The sequence below is a fragment of the Canis lupus genome, chromosome 8, assembly GCF_048164855.1.
Source record: "Canis lupus baileyi chromosome 8, mCanLup2.hap1, whole genome shotgun sequence".
NCBI lineage: Eukaryota > Metazoa > Chordata > Mammalia > Carnivora > Canidae > Canis > Canis lupus.
The window spans coordinates 14,241,701-14,259,132 of record NC_132845.1 but is presented as its reverse complement, the minus strand read 5'-3'; the positions used below and the strand labels follow the sequence as shown (position 1 = coordinate 14,259,132).

At 34.2% G+C, this 17,432-nt stretch overlaps 1 protein-coding gene across 6 annotated transcripts in view; it reads right to left on the bottom strand.

The window, feature by feature from the left end:
• The window catches only part of SPATA1 (spermatogenesis associated 1), a 52,694-nt gene that overhangs the window by 9,985 nt on the left and 25,277 nt on the right, over positions 1 to 17,432 (bottom strand). For all 6 annotated transcript variants that reach the window (XR_012034923.1, XR_012034924.1, XR_012034926.1 and 3 more), the window contains 6 exons: positions 15,763 to 15,816; positions 15,442 to 15,670; positions 8,005 to 8,128; positions 7,208 to 7,268; positions 2,286 to 2,397; positions 1,289 to 1,414 (listed from right to left, as the gene is read on the bottom strand). Coding sequence is in view for 1 of the 6 variants with exons in the window: in XM_072834274.1 (XP_072690375.1) it covers positions 1,289 to 1,414; positions 2,286 to 2,397; positions 7,208 to 7,268; positions 8,005 to 8,128; positions 15,442 to 15,670; positions 15,763 to 15,816 (706 nt within the window). In the remaining 5 variants the exon portion in view is untranslated. The remainder of the gene's footprint in view (positions 1 to 1,288; positions 1,415 to 2,285; positions 2,398 to 7,207; positions 7,269 to 8,004; positions 8,129 to 15,441; positions 15,671 to 15,762; positions 15,817 to 17,432) is intronic.

The window sequence follows — 17,432 nt, the reverse complement described above, 5'->3', positions numbered from 1 at the left end:
CTAATATTATCTCATTTGTTTACTGTCTGTCTCCTCCCATTAGGAACAAACTCCTTAAGAGCAGGACCATGTTTATCTTGTTTATTTCTGTATCCTCAGCATTTAAAACAATGTAGGGGATTGAGGCACATAACCTCGATAAATATTTGATGGCTGATACATGCCTTTTATCTCAAAACATTCCCGTTGAAATAGAAAGTGAATGATCATTCTCATTTTATAAATAGAAAAAAGGCGCAAAGAAGAGAAATAACTTGTTTATGTAAAAGACTAATCAGGTATTAGAATCCTGGTCCTGTGATTTCTAGTCTATTATTCGAATTTGTCTGATAAAATTTTTAACAGTACAACAAAGCTGAGTCATTGCCACCATTTCCAGGATAGTATTTAATATTATGAGGTAGAACCTGCAGAAATATCTCCTGACATTCCCTATAACCTTCAGTCAGTTCTAGTACTGAAGCAATTTTGCTGTAAATTGAGGATCCTGATACCAGTTAATTCCATATATACCTTTTATTCATATAATCCTCAAATACAACCCAAAATGCAGTCTTCTTAAATCCTTTAACATCTCTTAAGCCATTATTGTATACTTCCTCCATCCTAGCTCTTTTTTCCATTTATACCAGTCCTAACAACACTTGTCTCATTCTGTTGCAAAATGACCTACTTTTCTAATTTCTTTCATTCATTTACTTCTTTAGCAAAGCAGACAGACATGACAAAATTAAGCATGTAGGGAAGACTAGAATTCAAAGAATGCTTCTATACTAAGTTCTATCTAAGCTGAGATTGAATCACTAGTAGGAAATAGCCAGGTGAACTGGGAAAAGGGAGACTGATGGAAAAGAAAATGTGGATGGCAGAGAGAAAAGCATGTCTGAAGGTCTACAGACATGAGGAGACACACTTCAGATTCTAGCATACTTAACACTTTTCTGGGAAGTCTTTCTTGATCTCTTCCATCTGATTTGGGTGTTATTCCTCTGTACTCCTATGTATACAATTCTGTGATTCCTTTATCATAGCATAATGATAATCAGGATGTATTCATTACTATTTTCTTGATTATCATTTCCCCACTGGACTATATAACCTCTTTGAGGGCAGAGACAAAATTGTGTCTGCCTATTATTATCTCCTCAGCCCCTAGAATGATGGCTAAATTCAGTGGACAAAACTTATTTAGTAAATGAATAAATGAATGAATGTTATAAAAAATGTTTGAACTTAAAAAAAATCTTCTGTAAAGCATATTAATGATAAAAGATATAATAAACTTTACCATGGTATCGCTTCAATTTACTTTGTTCAAATAGCTTTTCAACTTTTTTAATTTGTTCTTCTCTAATTCTTTCCAGGTATCTTCTTTCTTCCTTCACTTGTTTCATTTGTTCAATAATCTTCTCTCCTAAAAGGTAATAATGTATCAATGTCTAAAAGTCAAAATAGTTGGGGGTGTAAACTTAAAAGCATTTTAAATAGTAAATTTTACCCACAAGTCTGTTTTTCTTGCTGTAATATAGCATTTGCCACTTTGGAAAATACTGAGGAGTCATTTCATTTTCTAACAGGGATACATAAGGGGATTTTCATATATGTAAAGAATACAGTAGTCTCTTGTACATTTATATATATATGTGTAGAAATTAGGTAAGGTTAAAGTAGTTATGCTTTTTGGTTTAATTCTTTTGGTATATTTATCTTGGACCTAGAGTTATTGCCCTTACATGAAAAGTGTACACACACACACACACACACACACACACACACACAAAGATTTTTATTTACTTTCAAGAGAGAGTGTGTTTGCTTGTGTGAACAGGATGAGGGGGAGAGAGGGAGAGAATCTCAGGCAGACTCTGCATTGAGCAAGAGCCCAATGTGGGGCTCCATCTCACACCCCTGAGATCATGACCTGAGCCGAAATCAAGAGCTGGATGCTTACCAGACTGAGCCACCCAGGCACCCCCCAAAATGTATTTTAAAAGCACTATTAATGATTAAACATGCAGTAATTAACATATAATTCATGTACTTTAAAATAATGTAACATCTTTGTGGTAAAATATACATAGTAAAATTTAGTTTTAACTACTTTTAAATGTACAGTTCAGTGGCACTATATACATTTACAATGTTTTGCAACCATCACCACCATCTATCTCTAGAACTTTTTATTTTCCCAGATTGAAACTCTGTACACATTAGACAATGACTGCCCATTAATATTTAACTTTACCTCACAGAATCATGTGTACTTATAGTGTCATCATACTTACTTTCAATCTGTAATGAAGAGATATCAGTTATCCCTGGAGAAAGAGCAGGTTGACCAGGAAGTGAAGGAAAATCAATAAGATCTGGTAGGATGATGCATTCTTTTTTACCTATCTGTAAGCAAATATGAAAATGAGTAAGATCTAGTAGGATGACACATTACTTTTCACCTATTTGTGAGTATTTGATAAATCACAATATCAGTGCCTTTTTTTTTTTTTTTTTTTTTTTTGCTTATATGGTGGCAAACTCCCAAATCTGTATTTATAACCTTATATTCTCTCCTGTGCTCCAGCTTCTCTATTCCACTATTCCCTGGACATTATACATAGGCACTTCAAACTTAAAATTGAGAGGAGAAAAAAAAGAATCCACGAATCCTTCCTAAACATGATTTCCTTCCAAGATTTATCTTAGTTACTTGTTAAAACTTTTAAAATTTTCTAAGATGACTACTGATTTTTTTTTATCTTGGGTCAATTTTGATAATTTGTATCTGCTTAGAAAATTAGAATATTTATTACATTTTCAAATTAGCATATATTTTATTCTCATATATTTTACCTGCTCTGTCTTCATGTTTGTATCGCCTTCATCTTTCCTAACTTTTGTGTTACTACCCTTTTATGATAAACTACCTTAAGCCTTACCAATGTTGATGTTTCTCCCACTACCACTTCATAGATCTTGAGTTGTTTTCTTTTCTTTTTTTTTTTTAAAGATTTTATTTATTTATTCATGATAGTCAGAGAGAGAGAGAGAGAGATAGAGAGACAGGCAGAGGGAGAAGCAGGCTCCACGCAGTGCGACGTGGGATTCGGTCCTGAGTCTCCAGGATCGCGCCCTGAGCCAAAGGCAGGCGCTAAACTGCTGCGCCACCCAGAGATCCTCTCTTGAGTTGTTTTCAATTCTGCTAGGTTTTTCATTTCTGTAACTTCTTAGTGTCTCCTTCTATCTTCATTAAGCCTTTACTGCTAATTTGTTTTATGGTTCTTTTTCTAATTTTTAATGTTACAATATTAACTTATAAGTTCAGGTTCCTACAGGATAATGGGCAACCACCTAAGTTTCTATCTCTCCATTTATCCTCCCAATTACTATAAAAGGGAAACAAATAAAATTACCCATAATTTATATCTATAGCATAACTAGGATACAGAATCCTTTAATTTACACATACTTTAATTTACATATTAGTGGGGAAGTAAACATCCTAGGCCATCAGAGTGTGCTCTGGAGCCCGCCTCCAAACAGATGTGGGCTGTGATTTAGAGACTGCTATACAAAGATAACACAATAAACATCAATCACAATTTAGTCTAGAAGAAGAAGGCTCCACATGCATAGAAGAAATACTGAGAGTAAGGATAAGATCTTGTAGTCAGAGCACTTTTGATGAGGTGGCCAAAAGAGAAAGATTATAAAATGCAGGGAGCCAGAGGTGGTAATGATGGGAAACAGCTTCTAGGAGAGATAAAAAATACTATGGAAGAGATATTTGCTTGGGGCAAATAGAAAAGAAGGTGGTAAGAGAAAGAAGAAAGTGGTCAAGATAATAGCTCTGCCAAATTAAATTAGTAGAAGAGAATTCAAAGGAAACAGACACTAAAGACCCCATTTATTTAAAAATAAATAAATAGCTGCATTTCACTATATCAACAGATGAGGGAGCTCCTGATCTAAGAAGCAAAAGAAACCAGCAACCACCACTCCCTGTTCCTTTATAAGAACACCTGTTACTACTTATATGAAAAAAATCCAAAACAAAGAAACATGAACAATATCAATAAAATGATCTAGCATCCACACAAATTTACTTTTTAAAACCCTCAAAACTAAGAACTAAAACAAAATAAAACAGGCAGCCATGAGGCAGAGAAAAATTTAACAATTACTTCCAGTATAGGTTAAATATAATTAAGCAAACATTTGCAGATACCAACAAACACAATAAATCAGTAATTTTAAAACTCAGAATAAAATAGGAAAAATAACAGGAAGACGTGAAATGAAAGTTGGCTAAACTGAAGAAAGGAAGAAAAAACAACATTTTCTCAGAAATGAACAGATTAGCAAACATCCAAGAAGGAAATATGGTCAAAAAATGGATAGTGGAGAATACAAATAAAAGAAGCAAAGAAAATGAAACACAATAGTATTTATTATATCTATTGTATAACATTACTTAGAAAAAATAAGATATGTAAAAGCTAAAGAAGAAAAAAGAAAATAGAATGGATTTGCTATCTAAATTGTTTTCTGAAATTATCATTTTGGTAAATATTCCTGAAATAAAGAAGTCCCGATTTTCACACTTCAAGGATTCACTTTGTACCCAGGAAAACCTGACCTAGAGTTCTCAACTGAGATACAACTTGGTAAAACTAGTACACATTTAAGGAATCCTCTGGCCTTCTGGACAAATGCACTTGAGCTACTTTACAAAAAAAAAAAACAAAAAAAAAACAGGCGTCACACTTACTAGTAACATGTCAAACAAGATACCAGTAGAGCAACATTTCAAAGAAACCAAAGGGTAAAAAGATGTAAGCCAAGGATGTGATATCCAATCAAGCAATCCTTCAGGTATCAAAACTCTACAGCAAGGATTAAAAAATTTTCTAAAGGGCCAGAGAGTAAATAATTTAGGCTTTGCAGGCCACATATGGTCTCTGTCACGATTCTTCTTTTTTTTCAATTCCTTAAAAATGTAGAAAACACTCTTAGGTCCAAGACCTCACAAAACTGTAAGCCCTAGTTTGCTTAACTTTGCTCTAGACAAAATATTGTATTGAGTATTGTAGCTAGGTGCTTTTTTAAATTGAGCTTAATCCAACCAAGAGATGATTGAAAAATCTTCTGCAAAAGAACTGGCAGTAGGTGTTGAACATATTTAATTACAGATCGAGACTAAAACAAAGGTGAGGGGGTAAGACTAGAAGTATGGTATAAGAATGTTATATTCTTTGACACAGTAGAAATAACACAACTAAAAATACATGAGAGGAGAAAGATTGTTTTGATGGCCATGAATATAACAGGTAGGAGTCATGATAATTTTAGAGGTAACAAAAGAGGAAGCATAAATTTTTAAAAAAGGAAAAAGGGAGACTAAGAATACTAGCACACATGTATTAATATAAAGGTAAATGCTAGAGCAAAAATACAACCTTCCTAAAAATGAGGAGGGGAGGGGGAAGTACAAATAAACCACAGAAACTATAATATAAAATAAAATGACAAATCTCAAGTCAAACACATCAGTCCTATCAGTAATATAAGTTGACATAACTCACCTACTAAATGAAAAGTATTTCAGACTGCTTCACAAGGCAAAACCCAACTCTATCTAGGCTGTACATAAAAGACATATCTAAAACAAAGCAATTCAGAAAGGCTGGAAAAAAGGTGGGAAAGGAAGATGAGGGTACACTAAATAAATATATAAAAAAAGAAAGGTTAGTATCTTGATATGCAATTAAAAGAATGGCCAAAAAAAAAAAGTATTAAATGAGTAAAAAATGTACAAAAGTGATTCTAGTATTCACATAAGAACAACTTTGTGCCAAGTAACACATATAAATCTAAATCAGAACCACAAGGGATGTAAGGATAGACAGTAACACACAAATAATAGGAAATTCTAATATACCATTATTAATCTAAGACACAGCAAGAGAATGTGGGGAAAAAATAAAGATATGGAATACCTAAGGCATGTCTATAGTCTACCCATCCAGCAAGGTAGACTATAGACAAGGCATAAAGTAGGGGAAGATACCTGCAACATACATAAGCATCAAAGAAACATCTCTAGAGTATTTAAAAAACTTATGTCAATCAAAAGCATATAGCAAACAACCCAGAAGAAACCGTTGAAAAGGTACTTTCAAAAAGTTACCAAAATGAAAAAAAAAAAAAAGTTACCAAAATGGAGTGCATAAAAATATTAAAACATCGTTAAATTTATGGATAATCTGGTAAATTATTCAAATCACTGATAGCATTAAGCATCTTACTAGACTGACAAAAATCTTAAAGCATGAAGATAGCATATTTTATTAATATTCAGCAACAACAGATCAATTATTTGCTGAAGATGGTGTGCCTTTTGCTCTAAAATGCAAGGACTCTGAGCTGTGATTCTCCTACCAAAGCTGATCTCAGACTCCATTCAGCCTCCCAATCTACTACACATGAGGCAGCACTACATGAGTTGGATGTTAAAACACAAATGGCAACACTGCTTGCAATGCCTCTCAGATCGGCTTTTGAACATTCTCTTGCTTTGGGCCCAAAGTTGGCACTCTTAGATTACTTGATTAAATAAATAAATAAATAAATAAACAAACAAACAAACAGACTATTTTAGTACATGTGCTGCTGAAGCAAGTACAAAAAAAAAAAAAAAAAAAGGACTAAAGGAGCATATCCAAATGCAGCAATCTTACTCCAAATTCCAAAGAGGTTCATGAAATGAATCATTCTCAGTGATAACTGGGGCAAGATATACAAACCTGGCTTTCATTTTAAAAGGGATACCTCAACATGTCCCACCCATACCATGGAACACCCAAAAATTTCACTGAATTGGTAGGCTCCTGAATTTTCTTGAGGCTTATCTCCCATCCTCTAACCTCTAAGGTTCAAAAACTTAAAACATTTTAAGCTGCAGTTTTGTTCCAATTTCAGTATGAATATTGTTGCAACACTGTATTTAAACAAAACATTTGGGACCCCGGGTGGCTCAGTGGTTGAATGCCTTCAGCTCAGGACGTGATTCCTGGTCCAGGAATCAAGTCCTGCATTAGGGAGCCTGCGAGGAGCCTGCTTCTCCTCTGTCTCTCTCTCTTTCATGAATAAATAAATAAAATCTTAAAAAAAAAAAAAAAAAGCTCAAAAAACAAAAAACTTAAAATCATACCTGATTGTCCTCTGTTCTAATGAGATTAACTCTATCATCTTCATTTTTCCAAAGAAATGGACTTAGAGGGAATGACATATTTGAAAGTCATATTAAAAAAATGATTATGCATATTAGCTTTTCACATTTTATATATCTTATTTGACATTCTATAAACATAGATTTTACATTAAAACCTTAAAAAGCCTGAGACCATTAGCATATTATCTTTCAAACTCATTAATGATCAATATAAGCTACATTTAATATGAGTAATAAAATCATTTTATATTACACCTAAATTCAAATCCCATTACAATGTCTATAGCAAAGTAAAATAAAAATTTTGGAAATATATTTATAGTTCTTTTGCGAATGATTGTTTATAAAATCCCTCATCTATATTTCAAAAGACTATATGCAAAACTGTTGTCTAAGTACTATAATTTTGAATGAAATGATTCCATATGAAATTCAAGCATACTGGCTAGTTTATCCATAACCAAGAATATAAGTGAGGCAGAAAAGTTAATTGTAAGAAAGGCAAAGACAAATTTTTCTGTCATTAGGCTGCCTCTGATGACAAAAGAAGTACAGAAATAAATTTAGGTGATAAATTATTCATTATATTGGAGAGGAATGAAAATTCCATATATAATAACGGGAGATTAGAGTCAAGGCAATTTTAATCAAAAATATCATTAATTTTACTCATATGTTTGTTCTAATTAGAAATCCTTTTAACAGTACCCTGGATACCTCACTCTTTCTTGTAGTTTAGACTAATGATATGTATAATCAACATCTATTCTAATTACCTTTTTTTGTTGCTAAAATAATCACTACTGGATTCTTCCAATGGTCCTGGAATTTCAGAATTTCCAGTATGAGTTTTTCCAGTCTGTTTTTCTTTTGGAGTAACTTTTCCCCCAGCCGATGTTCCTGTTCATCCATGGCAAATAAAGTTCATAATAAATACATAAATAGTAAAATAAAACTTTGTACAAGTATGTATATATATGTACCTACTGTAATCTTGTCCTGTGTTTCAGAAGCTCTATAAACTCTACTATGCATGATATAACGCAACACTTTCCAAAGTGAATTTCAAGAAGTGGTTTATGTGAAGAATTCTTTGGTCAATTCAGTTTGGGAAAAAACGAATTAGGGAATCCTACCAGGAAGACAACCATACAGACACACATACACACACACCTGCAGGATTTCTGTTTATTATTATTATTATTATTATTAATTCATAAGAGACAGAGAGAGAGAGAGAGGGGCAGAGACACAGGCAGAGGGAGGAACAGGCTCCATGCAGGGAGCCTGATGCGGGACTGAAGGCAGCACTAAACTGCTGAGCCACTGGGACTGCCCAGATTTCAGTTTTTATGTAAAATGTGAATCTCCAAGATGGGGGGTAAGTTGGGTTTTACTCAAACGTCATTGTCTTCAGAAAGCTTTTGCCTTTGAAAGGCATATTTGAAATTGTACTGAGGAAACTTGTCTGGAAAATGCTGGTACACATACAGAGCATATAATATCATGTTATCTCACATACATTTCTACTTATAAAATCTCCCTTCAGGGACACTGGATGGCTCAATGGTTGAGCGTCTGCCTTTGGCTCAGGTCATGATCCCGGGGTCCCTGCATCAGGCTCCCCACAGGATCCTGCTTCTTTCTCTGCCTATGTCTCTGCTTCTCTGTCTCTCATGAATAAATAAAATCTTAAAATAAAATGTCCCTTCACTTTAACAAAATTACCCCATATAGGAAAACTATATGATGTCTTTAAAATGTTAACATTAATGTTCTATATGATCTATATGAACAAAAGATCCATGAACCTGGCAGTGTTAATGCAGATATTTTTCCCTTGGATAAATCACATTTTTTAATTTAGAAAAACAATTATTGAGTCATGTTAGTAATTGAAAAATAATTTACAAAGGCTGCCACAAAATTTTGCAACTTCAAGCCCATACTTATTTAATTTTTGTCTAGCTGCTACATTTTCTAGCTGGTGCATTTGAAATAGTCTTTCAAGAACAATAAATAGAGATTTTCTAAGGGATATATTTGATGCAAAATGAACAAACCCCAGATATATCAGCTGTTTAAAAGGTAATAATAAAATACCACCCCCTACCCATCCACCCAAAGAAAGAAATAACAATGCAAAATTCAGCAGATTCTGAGTAATTCTAATAGGGATATATGGCACATGTACCCCATTCCTAGTAACAGTTTAGAGCATGATGACTGCATCATTCAATACCTATGCAATTTAATAGCATAAAGAAAGCAGGTCTATACACTTTTGAAAAAAGTTCAGTATGACTCTAGCAGTATTGTGAATAAAGCATGGGCTTTAGTCAAACACACAGGAGTTTAAATCCTGGCACTGTCAAGCAGGTGTTATTTCTCTAACCTGCTTATCTCTAAGATGGCAGAGTACAGATAAAGCACCCAGAACAGTACCCAATCCTCAGGAGTCTCTTGACTTCAAGTTCTGATTTCTGTTCCACTGCATTTCACTGTTCAGGTCTTTATTACTTCAGTCAATTATCCATAATGCAGCCTAAGTTGTTCTTCCAGAATTGAAGTACAATCATATTACTCCCGATAAAATAAAGCAGGAAAAAATATTCAGTGGAAAAAAAACAGTCTCTTCAACAAATGGTATTGGGAAAACTGGACAGCAACACGCAGAAGAATGAAACTGGACCACTTTCTTACACCATACATAATAATAAATCCAAAATGGATGAAAGACCTAAATGTGGGACAGGAAACCATCAAAATCCTAGAGAACACAAGCAGCAACTTCTCTGATGTCATCCATAGCAACTTCTTACTAGATATGTCTCTGGAGGCAAGGGAAAAGCAAAAATGAACTACTGGGACTTCATCAAGATAAAAAAACTTCAGCACAGTGAAGGAAACAATCAACAAAACTAACAGGCAACCTTTGGAATGGAAGAAGATATTTGCAAATGACATGATCTGATAAAGGGTTAGTATCCAAAATGTATAAAGAACTTATCAAACTCAATACCCAAAGAAGAAATAATCCAGTTGAGCAATGGGCAGAAGACATGAATAGACACTTTTCCAAAGTGACACCTCTCAGAATGGCTAAAATCAACAACACAGGAAATAAATGTTAGCAAGGATGTGGAGAAAGGGGAACCCTCTTACACTGTTGGTAGGAATGCAAACTGGTGCAGCCACTCTGGAAGACAGTACAGAGGTTCCTCAAAAAGTTAAAAATAGAACTACCCTATGATCCAGAAATTGTACTAGTAGGAATTGATTTAGAGGATACAAAAATACTGGTTCGAAGGAACACGTGCACCCTGATGGTTATAGCAGCATTATCGACAATAGCCAAACTATAGGAAGAACCCAAATGTCCATTGACTGATGAATGGATAAAGAAGCTGTGGGGCGTGTGTGTGTGTGCGTGTGTGTGCATGTACACTGGAATATTACTTAGCCATGAAAAAGAATGAAATCTTGCCATTTGCAACAATGTGAATGGAGCTGGAGTGTATTATGCTAGGTGAAACAAGTCAGTCAGAGAAAGACAAATACCCTATGATTTCACTCATATGTGGAATTTAAGAAATGAAAAAAAAAAAAAGAAATGAAACAGATGATAATGGGGGGGGGGGAGCAAACAAACCATAGAACAGACTTAGCTATAGAGAACAAACTGAGAGTTACAGGAGGGGAGCTGGTAGGGGGATGGGTTACATGGTGATGGGTATTTTTTTTTAAGATTTATTTATTCATGCGAGACACACACACACAGAGGCAGAGACATAGGCAGAGGGAGAAGCAGGGTCCCTGTGGGGAGCCCGATGTGGGACTTGATCCCAGGACCCCAGGATCATGACCTGAGCCGAAGACAGATGCTCAACCACTGAGCCACCCAGGGGTCCCAAATGGTGATGGGTATTGAGAAGACCCCTTGTGATGAGCACTGGGTATTATATATAAATGATAAGCCACTAAATTCTACTCCTGAGAGTAATATTGCACTGCATGTTAGCTAACTGGAATTTAAATAAAAACTTGGAAGAAACAAACACAAGCTCAAATGGCTTCCCACTGCCTAAAACTTCTTTAGTTTTGGAACCAAGGCTCTTCAAGTTCAAGTCCCTACCTATCTCTCCAGTTGTACTTTATGGTATTTCATCCTCCCTTTCTACCCCCAAACTATAGTAGTAGTAGTAGTAGTAGTAGTAGTAGTAGTAGTAGTAACTAATAATAACTAAAAGTTACTGAATCAACTACCACATTAAGCAAATCCTGAAAGCTCCATTCATATCATGATCTAAGTAAAGGAAGCCTTCTGGAATTTGGCAGTGAACAATCTGCATGGCCAAATATTTGCAACCCTGGGTTTAAAGTCAGAGTACAAAGGGTTGTCTATGCCATCTTAAAGAACTAGGCTTTAACTAGTAATCAGTGAGTTTTCAAAGATTTTCAAGCAGGGAGATAAATAATCCAGCCTGTAACAAGAAGAATAATGCTGACTACACTCTGGAGAATATACTGGAAAGCAGATTATAAGCAAGGAGGCTACAAGATGTTTTTCAAGGTTCCTTTACTCTAAGAATCTATTATTTTACAGTGAGGAATATTTCAAAACTCAACGTCTGAACAATTGGAGGAATGATGAAACCATAGAAGTCAAGAAAGTATACTAGTTTGGGGCAACAATGGAGTCAAGTATTAAACACGTTAAAGTTGAGGCATAAAAATGTATGGATGTGTTGCATGGACCCATGGTAAGGAACAGATGATAACTAATAAGAGGGAATACCCATTTTGATATGGAAATGGGTAAAGCATTATTCTTTTTCTCCTTCATTAAAGGATTTGTAAAACATACTATGCAATTACCAGCTATATTTGATAATATAATGTTAGACCTCAGATATCTTGCATTCTCATGTACCACAAAAGAGTAATTTGGCATTTTTAAGAAATTGCACAATAATCGACAAATGGGAAGAGTACATATGGAAAAGAAATTAAGGAACTTTATCTCATATAACATATAAAAATTAGTTCCTGGATACGTTGATAAACTATGTTGGAAAAGCAAACCATAAAATGTTTGAAAGATAATACATGATCTCAGGGTAGAAAAGGAATTTTTTAAAAAGACAAATAACACTACCCATAAATGAAAATGCCAAATAAATTTGATTATATTAAAATTTAAGAACTGCAGTTCCATTTCTGCATAGGATTATAAAAAGATGAAACTAGTGCTCCCACTTGAATAAAGAGAAAAAGGTAAATAAACTATAAAATAATAACTTTTCTTGAACTCATCAGAGAATTATAGTTGCAAGGTACTGATTTCCAGTTCCCTCCTAGGTGAAAACTAATTGTTTCATCCTTGGCTGAGCACAGGAGGAAGGGGTACTACTATTACAATAAGAAGACAGCTAATATCTTAAGGAATTCTAAAGGGCAATGTAGGCTATCAGTATAGTTTGGAATCTCTGGGATCCTCAGACACAAACAGAAGTCAATACTTAATAGCAAGCTCCTTTCTATGTGCCTATATCATACTTATAGGAAAGACTGGAGGTAGAGGAGACCTGAAAGAGCCATCAGTGATTGGCACAGAGGTATGAAACCCCATCCTTCTCAACACTATTCTTTCACACAAAGCGAAAGTCTTAAGCCCCTGGGGGAAGAAACAGGAAACTCCCCTATCTTAGAACCCATGCAAAAACCTACTGGCCCTTGAAAAGGCATAGAGGCAAAACAAAACAAAACAAAAAACTGCTCTAAAAGGAAGAGCAGGTGACTCTCCTCCCAACAATATTACCTTTGAAAAGTTTATCACTAGAGAAGCGGTAGGAAACCCTCTCATCATCAGGCATAGGTAAAGCCTAAAGAAAGGGTAGAAGTGAAAGCTGTAAGGATCATCTTGGGCCCAGGATCATGCACTGATACAAAGCATTGTTTTACTACCACTGGGGAGGGAGGGGGGAAGCTCTCCTAAATATAAAAAGTCACTTTCCCCCTACTTTTAATTTCTTTAAAAGATAACTGACATTATAAAGTAAATATGTACTGTGGAGTTATACTCAGAAGGAAAATGTATGACAACAGCACCACTGCTATATGGTTCTTATCTTATATATGGAGTTGTATACTATTTGAAAGTAGACTTCAAATTTAAAGGTGTATAATGTGTAGCTTAGAGCAAGACTCAGTAAGCTTTTTCTTAAAGGGCTAGATACTAAATATCTCAGGCTCATGGACCATTTGGTCTTTGTCACAACTACTCAAGTCTATCATTATAGTATAAAGATAGTCATTGAAAATATGTAAATTAATGGTATGGCTGTCTTCCAATAAAAGTTATTTATTTTAAAAAGCCATAGAGGGCATGGATTAAAATAAAATACAATAGGGGTGCCTGGATACCTCAGTCAGTGGGGCAAGCAACTCTTGATCTTGGGGTGTGAGTTCGAGCTCCATATTGGGTGTAGAAATTACTTAAAAAAAGATTTTTAAAAAGTATAAATATAGGTATTTGATGACCTCTACCCTATAGCAACCACTGAAGGTTTTCTAAAATAAGAAATAGTGAGCTAATAGTAGAGATAAAAGTGGATCATAAAAAACTTTTCAATCCAGGAAAAGGCAAGAAAATGGAGAAACTAAGAAGACAGAAGAGACAAAAAAAACAAATAGCAAGGTGGTAGATTTAAAACCAACCACATCAATAATTACATCGAATGTAAATGGTCTAAATACTCCTAGTAAAAGGCACAGATTGTCAAACGGCTAAAAAGTAAGACCTAAATATATGCTGTCTACAAGAAACCCACTTTGGATATTCAGTAATAGATAAAGGCATGGAGAAAGATATACCTTGTAAACACTAATCAAAAGAAAGCTCAAGTGACTATACTAATACCAGGCTCACTAAACTTTAAAATAAAGACTACTACCAGAAATAATGAGAAACATAATCACATTGGGAGCAATTCATCAAGAAGACATAATAATCCTAAATGTGCATGCATTTAATAACAGCTTCAAAATACATAAAGCAAAACTGACAAAGTGTTGAAGATGTCAACACAATCCTTGTAATTGTTAGGACATGTTGACAAAATTTAAGAACTTCTTTCATCAAAATAATCATAAAGATAATAAAAAGACAAGCCATAAACCAAAATCTCACTGAGCATCTCACTGACATCAAATAAAACAGGTAGATCTCATCCACATGTCTCATTAGAAATAGTAAAACACCTCAGAAAGGTAAACACTAAACGCATCTAAAAATAAAGAAGGAGCTAAGTTTGAATTATCACTGGATATAGCATAAACTTAGAATGTAAGAACAGCTATAATTGAAGGTGGAGAAAAATGCAATTGGTTGAAAACATGTATATTTTGCAGTCGTAATTGATATTATTAGTTGGAGTTATTTTTGCTTTCCCATCACACATTTATTTTCTTACGCAATATTTTTTCAGGAGGTTCTTAGAATATAGCTCCAGCTTTATTTGTATGTTTAGTTTTATTTAATTATCTATCACTTTTTAAGAACTGAACTATCAGTACACTGATAAATATAATCATATAAATTATGATTCTTTGAAATACAAATGTCTACCAGCATTACAGTTGTTTTGATTTGGTTTGCTACTATCTTTGTGGCTAAGATTCTTCTCGCTTATAATAATACCAATGTTCGATGCAGTAATCATTTCCTTTCTTTTTTAACCTTAACTTTATCTGAAACTATTATAAAAGAAGGTAGTAGAGCTTATTTAAGTATATTTAAGTATTTTGTTATTTTTTTATTTTTTTTTAATTTTTTTATTTATTTATGATAGTCATACAGAGAGAGAGAAAGAGAGAGAGAGGCAGAGACAGAGGCAGAGGGAGAAGCAGGCTCCATGCACAGGGAGCCCGACGTGGGATTCGATCCCGGGTCTCCAGGATCGTGCTCTGGGCCAAAGGCAGGCGCCAAACCGCTGCGCCACCCAGGGATCCCCAAGTATTTTGTTTTTTAACATAGTACTTAAATTCTTTCCTTTCTCTCACTTGATGAAACTATTTTTAAAAAATGGAATTGAGCTTTCCTTTTATACTGCCACATTTGTAAGGCCAGATTTGCCAGAATTTGCTCAGGGGCCTGACTACTAAAATGTACTATAATAACCTCTTTGTTTTTCCCATCCAGTTGAAATCACCTTCTTCCTGATTCTTGTTAAGAAGCTCTTTCAAAGTGTTTACTAAAAAACTGGGATCTGTTCCAGGTTCTTCCTTCAACAGAGTTACACTAAGTGGTCTGTGGATTATTCCATCAGCCTTAGCAACACCATTATTAGTCTGCCGCCCATCTAAAGAGACAGTTGATGCTGAATAAATATTTCCTAAATGATCCATTATAGGAAGCAAATATAATTCTGGTTGAAGAGCCTAAAACATATAGGAAATTTAAAAAATTAGTTTGTAATTTAAAATACAGTAAGTTAAAAATTAACATAAGTTTAAAACATCACATTACATACATATGGAGGAGCAAATGATTTGAGTTTCAGTTCCGATTCTTGTTTTGCCTTCACCTAGAATAAATGACAAAAAAATAAAGATTTTTTATGTTTTCAATTATTTTTATTCCTTTTTTGTAGAAGGCACATATCTGTGACATAAAAATAAAATCTAAAGCTGATAATTAAGGCTAGAGTCTAGAAACTTAAAATATAATCCTATTTCTACTCACTGTACAAAACGTAAAAGAGATTCCATGTCATTTGGTAGTAATAATTATGGCTATCACTTGCATGGACTCACTATATGCCAAGCACTATTCTAAGTGCTTTACATATATTAGCTTAGTTAATCTCCACAATTCTATGTGAAAGGCACATATATAGTTCACAGACAAAAGGATTGAGGAAAGAAATTAAATAACTTGCCTATAATTTTATAACTAGGCATATTCCAAATTGGGATTCAAAATCAGATAATCTGGTTCCAGAGTCCAATGTTATAAACTCTATTTCCTAAATATACAACCCAAAGAGTTCATTTCTTATTCATCCATCCATCCATCTATCCTTTCAACAAATACTGAGGGCATACTATGAGTCAGGCAGTATTCTATATGGTGGGAGATACAATGGTAAACAAGGCAAAGTCCTTGCTTTATGTAGCTTATTCCTACTTAGGAGAACAGAGGTTAAATAAACATGATTTAGGATAGTGATATGTGATTTACGAAAACAAAAAAGTGACATAATAGAGATTAGTGTAAGAGAAAGAATATCTAAAAACTAGGTAGTCAGAGAAGGCCCTTTTAAAAAGATAAAAATTGAACCTGAGATCTAAAAGAAAAAGCAAGCTATTTGAAATCATGGGGAAGTAATTTTCGCAAGTGTAAAGAACATAAATCAGAAAGGAGTTTGCTGTATTTGAGGGACCAAAGATTTTTGTGTTTCAAATGGAGAACCAAGGAGAAAAATAGTGGTAGAGGAAATGTGAGAAGGAGCCTATTTGTTAGGTCCTCCATATCTCTGACCTAACCATTGCAAAAGTTAAAATCCTTGCCTCTAGTCTCTTAAGACCCTCATCATGTCATCTTTTACTCAAAAAACGTCAATGCTTCAGAAACAATACTCATTAATCTGGCATTCAAGACCTCCAACAAATGATTTTACAATTTGTTCTCTACTATTCCTTTTCAGACCATGTTACAGTAAAAAAGGAACCATCTACTTTTTCTACAAAACAGCTGTCTGTTTTTCTACTTCTGTGCTCATTCTATATGCTCAGAAAGCTTTCCCACCCACATCTTTGCAAGATCAAATATTTATCTTTCAAGATCCAAACTGAGTATCATTTTTTCTTCAAAGTTCTCTACCTCTCCTCTTCTTCTGCTGAAAGTAATCTTTCTTCTTCTGAATGTACAAAATATGCTATTTTAATTATTTATGTATTTTCTCTTCAACACTACAGTGAATATTCTTTAAGGGCAGAATCGATTTCCAATTCTTTTTTCTCAATTTTTTTAAGATTGATTTATTTGTTTGTTTGTTTATTTATTTATTTATGATAGACATAGAGAGAGAGACAGGCAGAGACACAGGAGGAGCACTACAGTGAATATTCTTTAAGGGCAGAATCGATTTCCAATTCTTTTTTCTCATTTTTTTTAAAGATTTATTTATTTGTTTGTGTT